At 37.0% G+C, this 9,187-nt stretch overlaps 1 protein-coding gene across 1 annotated transcript in view; it reads left to right on the top strand.

Moving 5' to 3' along the window:
* Positions 1-569: 569 nt before the first annotated feature.
* Positions 570-9,187, top strand: part of LOC122788883 (hyaluronan-binding protein 2-like) — a 611,288-nt gene continuing 602,670 nt past the window's right edge. Inside the window, exon 1 of the mRNA XM_044055827.1 lies at positions 570-707. Coding sequence (XP_043911762.1) covers positions 639-707 — 69 coding nt within the window. The 5' untranslated portion in view covers positions 570-638. The remainder of the gene's footprint in view (positions 708-9,187) is intronic.

Genomic DNA, 9,187 nt, shown 5'->3' with positions numbered 1-9,187 from the left:
GCCTGTACGTGCATGGAATACTTGTGGTCATTTCCTTGTGCACAGCATGACAAGATTTATTCTTCCCCGGTATCTCCCATCAGGAACACCATACTACCTATAGCTTGACTGAAATATCATTCCTTGCTGTATCCTGGATGCCATCAATTCTTAGTAAAATATGGGCATGAACTACACAATTTCCACTAGTGCATAAGACTACGATCGGTTAGTAGTTTTAGTTTCATTTTATTGCAGCATAAGCTGACTTCTACATTGTGAACCAGCTAAAAAGCAAGCACAATATGTTCATCACCTAATGATAATTGATTGAGACATTTATTTATATTTGTTGGTGCAGTATGTTGTAGGCTATGGCTGCCAAAATATGCACCTGATCAGCATTTTTATAGATGACTGCAAATACTGCAGTGGCCCCTTTCCATGTTATTCTATGGCTGGTTATTAGGCAATCAATATCAAAGAAAACTAAAAGATGCCGAGCAGACAAGGTTAGAGGTTAAAAGTCAACCTCTGGCAAGAGGCCAGTTTAAACAGAGTAGGCTCAGACCTGATTTTTGTTCTAACTTGTTTTTTCATGTTTTATTATGGAGAAGGCATGAGGCATTTAACAGAGCACTGCATATCACTGATTAATCATGACTAGATGGGCCTTTTCTGTGCTGAATTTTACAGTCTTTATACTTCTGAGACATACATATTTATGTGTAAGTATATCTTTTTTCAAACAAAATATTACTTTATCTAATTAAATGTATAATTTAGTCCAGAAAATGCACAGCATTATAGTGGCAGTTTGCAGTTTTGATGATGAGTTATAGCCGTCATATTCTGTTTCTTAGAAAAAGATTTTTGCTCACTAAGATCACAAGCATCAAAAATTTCCAGTCTTCATGCTGGTTTGGTAATCTTTTATTCACTGTCTCAATTAGACCACATCAGCAGTAGCAGTCTTTCTCCAGGTAAATGACTTTTTAAGTGTGCTACGTGTAAAATCCCAAGTACACCAGACAATACTGGCAGGTGTGCATGGAAGGTGAGCAAATAATAAGGATGGATGTGAATGAAAGTTTCTAATGCGATGTCTTATACCTTTAAGCATTCAGAATGCAGAAAATTATTTGTTGCAGTACTCATCGCAGAGATTTCTAAGCCTTTATTTTTGCAAGTATCAGATGTTGATTATTCTGGATTACTGTATAGTGTCATGGCAGTTAATGTAATAGCATGTTACAATGCATGATACAACAATACTTTATAAACTTACTCTATAAAAACCTAAATGAACTGGAATGTACATTTGCATTCATTGTATTCATACTATTTTTCCTAATGCTTTCCCATAATGTATGGAATTCAGCTGCTCTGCCTGCTTCAACCATGAGCTGCTGAAGCTCTTGCTGATTAGGACAAATGAGGTAGCTCTTGGATAAACAGCAAACGTCCAGTATGGTATGGGTGACCATGCATGTCTGAGACAGTAAAAATGGACTAGGTAGGAAAGTTATCCAGAGCAACTAAATCTTATCCAGTATGCAATGCATAGTTAAGTGATAGTTAGCTACTGAGAAGGAATATGGCAGTTACTTCTGTACTGTTGCTGGGCTATAGCCATCACAGGATGACATCTGCAAATCAGGATTATGTATACTTTCACTACCTCCCTCTACTTAATTTTCTCATCTGTTGAGGTATTGCCATCTATGTACTGATTACATCTTATAAATGAAGTACTGCCAACGTGTTCTAAACCAACCCCCAAATCTGATCAGTCGGTGCAGGTGTGATATCATGGCGAAGAACGGGCATCCAAATAATTTGCATCCTTCCAAGAGGCACAGCATATATCTCCTTAACAATATCTGCACATGATAATAAAGTTTAAGATCCTTGAATGTCACACAGTGCAAGTTCAGATTTGCAATAGTTGCCTTAAATGCAGCATGGGAATTTTAAATTGTAATATTTTGCTGCTTGGTAATCAATGAAGTATTAAGTGTTATTCAAGCCTTCACAAAGTGACAAAGTGCTGTAGTTATCTACATTTATTTCTAGGCATATTACAAACTTACATAGTGCTCAAAACTAGGACAGGAGTAAAGAAATCGTACAGAATCATATAGTGTAATGAACAAAAAAGTAATAATAAATGGAAGCTAATCCTTTACTGTTAAATGGCATATACTGTTGCTGATGCCATGTTTTAATGAACAGAGTTCAAAACAGAGATGAGCAAATGCAATTGCCCCAAACCCAGCATTTATCAGAAATAAAACAGAAGTTGCAGTAGTTTCAGGTTACATGGTGGTGGTGTGGGGGGAGGATGATACCCTCCTATATGTGCGTGTGGTGGGGCTTTATCCAAAAATAGTTACTTTTTGTTAACTGTGAAAGTCAACTGCTTGAACAGATGGTGTAAATGACAAATTATTGCCAAGTGCTTTTGACCCTGACCAATACTATCCATCACGTCTTTCCCTAGCTGCCCTAATGATTCACTTGTTCTAAAAAGGAGTGAGAGCCCTCCATCCTGTTCCTTACCTTCAGGTGTAAGCTTTTAATAAGCATAGGTACTGATATAGTCAAAGTATACACCATTAAGAATTGCATGCTTTTATTAGGGCTTGAACCCAGACAGTCGGGAATACCATACTAGCTGCTCTGTTATTAAGTTACAAAAGCAGCTAATACCTGAAACCTCATCTTCCCCTCATGCATATGTGATTTGCACAAAAGCAGACGAATGGGAAAAGAGGGAGTAGCACACACTTCTTTATTGCTGTGCTCCTAAATCTTTGCAAGGGCCTGTGCTTCCAAAAAGCTTCTAACTGACAGAGCAGTTTGTTTGAGTCCCTGTTTATGGAGTTGTTGATGCATGCTCCCTGTTGTCCTTATTTCTTTGCTTCTGTATTATGCTGGGGGAGGATAGTATTCCAGTACATATGGCGTACCTGTAGGTGAAAAAAGGATCTGGGAACCAACCCAAGTATCCTGGAAAAAAAATTATATTTAAGGATGTAAATAAATGAATAATAACTGCAAATGTGTAGTTGCACTTGGGCTGTTCTCCTTGGTGGTTTTATGTGTGGAGCACATATGTATGATACAGAGAAGAAGATGTAAGCACATAGCACATTCTCAGTTGCTTCAGAAGCTTAAGCGTAAAGCAGACTGACTGATAATCTAGGGAGTTTGAATTTGCATCCTAGTTAAAGCATGTGTATCACTTGTGCTGTGCTACTAGACTTTCACATTCAGTGGTATTTGTAACTGATACAACAGCCTTCTTGAGTCTATATATATATATATATATATATATATATATATATATATATATATATATATGGGTCCACTGAAAAAGACCGAAAATCCACTTGTTCAAAAACGAATAGTGGATTCTAGGTTACATGAAAGTGCAGTTAAGCAAAAGTGCACTTCGGTGAAGAACAGTTCAACGAATCGTTAAGGAACACAGGTGCCAAAGCACACTACAGTGGGGAAAGGGAATCTACGTGTTTCCCCACTGTAGTGCGATCTCAGAGTTGTTTTATTTAAGTAGGGAGGATGTGGGGTGCAGGGGGGCTTGCCCACTGTGTTCTTTATCAGTCCGTTGAACTGATGTTTGTGGAAGTGCACTTTCACTGAAGTGCACTTTCACATAACCGCGAGTCTACTGTTTATATTCGAAGTATCATTTTGTCGAGTTCAATCTAAGCGAATTATTGTTTCTACGAAACGTAAAAACAAAATTCACTGCAGCGGACTACAAAAATCCCGAACTCAGAATTGGTGAATGTTCAAATTTGACATAATTCGAACATTCACCACACTTCCGGGAACAGCACTACTGTGCGTTGCACAGTAAAGAACATGTTTTCAGGGGGGCAAGCCCCCCTGCATCCCCCACACTCCCTGCTACTTAGATATACAAACTCCGGGATTGCACTATAGTGCGGGAAAGGGTACATTTCCCAATCCCCACTGTAGTGCGATCTGCATTAAAATGTCGAAATTCACAACAGCAAATCCTGTATTGCATTCGCTGTTGGAAGTTTTGACATTGTGGCATTCGTTTTTTTCAATTCTGCCAAACAGCAGTTTCACACTAATGTCAATCACACGAAGTGCAATCGACAAAATGATAGTAAATATATATATATATATATTAGACCGGGTCTTATATTCTTTCCCCCGCCGAAATATGCATTAGGGTTTATTATCAGGGGATGCCTTATTTACACACACCGTACAACAATCTACCTTTATTAATTTATTCATGTACAAAAATCGACATTTATTAATGAACACAAATCGACTTTTATTCATGTACAAAAATCGACATTTATTCATGTACACAAATTGACATTTATTTTGTACTTTTCTGTTATTGGACAACAGTTCTAATAATGGGTTGACAGTTTTGTGAGAATTCTACATAAACAGTGCAGCAAAACTTCAACTTCAGAATATCTGCACCTTGGCTTTCACAGTTAATCAAATACAGTCATGTCATCTTCTTCTGGAACATTGTCATAAGTGTCCAACCCCCGAATTTCAGCCTGAATTTCTTGCGACTGCATTTCCTGTAGTACCATTGGCCCCAATCTGTCATGCCTAGCAATAGAGCTCTACTTAAATGAGCACTGCTTGTCCAAGTAGCCTGGTCGTAGTGCATTGGCAACACATCTGTCAGTGATTTTATCCCATGAATTTTTCATCCAAGTCACGACCTCTTGCACGCTAGGCTTCACAAAGTTTCCATGCTGATTTCTCTCCATTCTATTTTCAATGTAGTCATTGAGTTCCATGCGTAAATGGTCCTTGAATGGCTTGTTTATTGCAATATCAAGAGTCTGGAGATAGGCAGTCATTCCTGCGGGAATCATTATTTGATCTATTCTCCTCTGTGCTAGGAATTTCTTCATTTCTTTAGCGCGGTGAGTGCTGGTTGAATCCCAGACTAGCAGACCTCTTTCACCACCTCACAAAATAAGTGGCATCATTACATCGACCCACTTCCTTATAACTGCTTGTGTGCATCAGGCTTTTTTGGTTTCAAGAATGTAAATGCCTGAAACACGTTCAATCTTATCTTTCTTGCCCTTACTAATGATTAAAGGTGGAGTTTTCTTTCCATCTAGACGAATTACCAAAATATAGGTAACATGTGCACTCTCGTAACCTGTGGAGGGAATGTAGATCAATGAGGCACCCCTCTGATCAATTGTTGTTTGAGATCCTTGGTCCATAAACAATGCAGTTTCATCCATAGCAATCGGTTTGGGCAGTTGGTATTTAGAAAAGTCAATGTCATCAACAAAGGACTTGAATGCAAGTGCACGTTTAATAACTTCAGTATCTTCCAGCTTGAACAGTGCTGTCGATCTTCTTAGACACAGTTCATATCGCTGAAGGAAGCCATCCAGCCAATGTTGTGATGCTTTGAATTCTTCTGGGGATATTTCTAACTGTGGTGCCATTGCAAGGGCAAATGCTTGAATATCAGCCCTGTGCACAACCAAAGCCTTTACTCTCCTGTTAGCAATCCACTCACAGATGATGTCTTCAAGCTCAGGAAATAATGGTTGCCAACCTGATCCACACTTACACTTCTTAGCGTTTCCCTCATTGGCCTGTTGACTGAGGTTAACATCTGCTGCTCGACATTTTCAAACCATTTGGAGATCTAACTTCTTCTCTTTACAGAAAGCCATCAGATTCTTTACTCAGGAGACATCCATGATTCCTTTCTTGTGCTCGACGGAATAGCTCTTTCTTTTTGCACTCATGTTGTCTGGGGTGGTAATCGAAGACTTACACGACCGGAGTGGCAACACAAAATGGCGCCGGTTATGAAGAAAAGACATAAACACAGCTACTTGTTATCATGAGCGCTCACTTTACGTGTGTTGTCTGTACTTTGACCGATCAAAGTACACCTGCGGGGGTTTATGGGCCAAGGATCTCAACCATCAAGTGTGAGTGATGATTAGGGTTACAGTAAGAATCATGGAGGACTCCCAATGAAAGAGTCTTGCAACTTTCTGCAAAGAGAAGAAGTTGGGTGTCCGAATGGTCTGAAAATGGCGAGCAGAGTAAGATAACCTTAGTCAACGGGTGTCAATAATATTATTTTATAATTCCGTCGTGTGTTGTTGACGATATTAACCAGGGCTTATTTTTGGGGTAGGGCTTATATCATGACCACCCTGGAAAAACATGCTAGGCCTTATTATCTGGTTAGATGTTATTTAGAAAGAAATATGGTATATATATATATATATATATATATATATATATATATATATATATATTTATGTATATATATATATATATATATACATATATACATGTATATATATATATATATATATATATATATATATATATATATATATATATATTATAGATACATAGATAGATATAGAGATATTCCTTTGTTGTGGGTGAAAAAGTATCTGTGGAGCATCCTATTATCCAAGTTAAAAGTAAAGTTGAAAATATAAATAAATACATTTAAAAACATAAAAATGTAACTGCACCTCATTCTAATTGGTCTGTTACTGTAGTATACTATACAACCACAAGATGGCAGTGCTGCATATCATCAGCATGCTATACCGCTTTGTCTTTTATGATCAATGTTTGGCTCTTTTTTCTGACAATTTTCTTTTCATGTTTGAATTTTTTAATAACTGTTTTTGTGACATTTTTCTCTCCCAGCAACTGTCATCGGTTTGTAGTTTATTTTAATTGAAATCTCATATGCCAAACCAACAGTAACAGCCTCAGTTCATAAATTCAGATGTTGAAGTATTTGACCAGTATACAAAACAGTTATTGCTATTTCCAAGTGAAGTCCTCAAATTGATGTAGTTTAGTTTCCTCATTCTAGCTATGCTACAGGTTGAACAGTATATAATCATTGTCCAGGGCAACATATTCTAGCATCCGAAAGGTAATTTTACCTGAGCTTTGAGCAGTACCTGTAGTCTGGGACTTTACTGGGTATTTTCATCAAATGGTCCCTGTTAAAGCCAAATTATTTATTTATTTTATTTATTTATTTATTTTATTTATTTATTTTACATTTGTTGACTGGGAGAATCCGACTGGATAAATGTCCATTTTCAGCATAGGCCCGGGGAGAAAAGCTCCAGAGTTTGTAAATATACAAAGGCAAGCAAACACATACAGAGTCATTTAACAAATACAGAGCCCAGGTACAAAATCATAACATATTAGAAGTATATAGAGAAAATAATATATATTTTAGCTGCAAATTGTAGTAGCAGGACACATTAGTTGTATGTCCAGTAATTTCTACTTGAATTAATGAGAGTATGTATAATTCACCCATAGATATGTTGTTGTTGTTGTGTCTTTCGGCTTTTCCCGTTAGGGGTCGCCATAGCGGAACTCCGGTCCGCTAATGATTGGCAGTAGATTTTAATATGCCGAGTTGCCGGCCCTGATGCATAACCTTCAACGAAGGTACGCCCATTCATGCATGTCTCCACACAGAAGACGCTCTAGCTGAGAATCAAACAGGACAACATCTTACAGTGAGGCGACAACACTACCGCAGCACCACCACCGCAGTTCACCCATAGATATGTATAAATTTAAAATATTGTGTTTGAGTATGATGGTGTATGAAAGAGTTAGGGAGTAAATTATGTTTAAATGTTCCATTATGGGCAGTACATTTAGTTGTAACTGATACCAATGCATATTATTTGTTAGTCTCTCGTCTGTCTTTATTTCCATGTGTATGCTTCTCTCCATGTGTGATTCTCGCTGTTCCTTTCAGCATGCTATCCTTTGTGTTAGTTTCTTTTCCTCAGTTTGACTATGTTACTGTAATTTTTTTCAGATCATTGCTCTTTTTTCATTTCTATGATTTCTGTCTTGTCATGTTTTACATGGAAATGTGAAATCTACCTGTCCTATATCAAACTTTATTTAGTGATTTATTGTTTTATTTATCCTTTGTGCTTTCCAGTCCCATTAGGCTAGTGGCTTATTTTCAGGGGAGACCTGTGGTAGTATTATACTACTGGAGGAAATTTGGTCAAGGCATCAGGGAACTTCCCTAACTCTTTTCTATAAGTGTCGTGGGATCTTGTGCATCCATCTGAGCTACCACCAACTTAAGCAGATTGGACCATGGTTTAATGTCTCATCCCAAGGATGCAAGATTAATGATTATGGAATAAAATATTAAGTTGCTGTTCAATAACTTTCATTAGATAGTACAAAGTGATGTTTAAATATTGCTAAAATCACAGGTGTGCAAATTCTTTCTTTCAAATCAAAGTTATTGGCTGCTGGCTAATGAAATTATGCAATATAATATCCATCCATGTCAGATATAAAGGACCCTGGTTCTATTTGATTCTAGCCCTCATCTTGCATCACCACCACCAACCTTACACACGCCAACTGATTTTCTCGATGGTTAGTAATCTGGTAATTAGTAGCTAGCCTTAAAGCTAAAATATATTCATATGTTACTGGTACCACCATGTAGAGAATCATTTTAAGGTCAAATAAAAGCAGGTGTTGTGCAGAGCTATGGTTTATACTTCGGTTCATCATATTTCAGCACTGCTCACAGATGATTAAAACAGGGATCATATCATATTCAACTTGCAATTTGATTAATAAATGGATCGAAGAAATTTACCTCAAGACAAAATTGCAAGAGATGAATTTCTTGAAACTGTCTTGAGAACACATAACAGAAAATTAAGACTAAGACATATAATAAAAATTATTTAATTAGCAATGGGAGTTTTAGTTGCCCTGCTATAATACTAGTTAAAAAAGTGTGGCTGTACAAAGTGTATAAGATATTTCAAAAATGTCTCAGACAGTTACATCAAGAATCATGCACAAAGTCAGAAATAATTACGGAGAAGAACTACAAATGAAAAGTCATATTTTAAATATTGGTGGCTATGATCAAAAGGTTTGACTTAACATGCATTTTTCTGGAGTAATAATCTTTACTTCTAATATTCCTCATAATTTATTAACTGTAATCATCATAGCTGTATAGCTAATACAAAATACTAAGAAACACTGGAGCAAAAAAATCTGATCAAAGATCAGGGACAGTTGAGAAGTTCTATACTTCTGGCTGCTCATTGTATGGAAGTACAAGTTGACATTCAACTTTCAA

The sequence above is a fragment of the Protopterus annectens genome, chromosome 14.part0 (assembly GCF_019279795.1).
Source record: "Protopterus annectens isolate FY-2018-M chromosome 14.part0, PAN1.0, whole genome shotgun sequence".
Taxonomy (NCBI): Eukaryota; Metazoa; Chordata; order Ceratodontiformes; family Protopteridae; genus Protopterus; species Protopterus annectens.
This window is presented reverse-complemented; position numbering and strand designations above follow the sequence as displayed.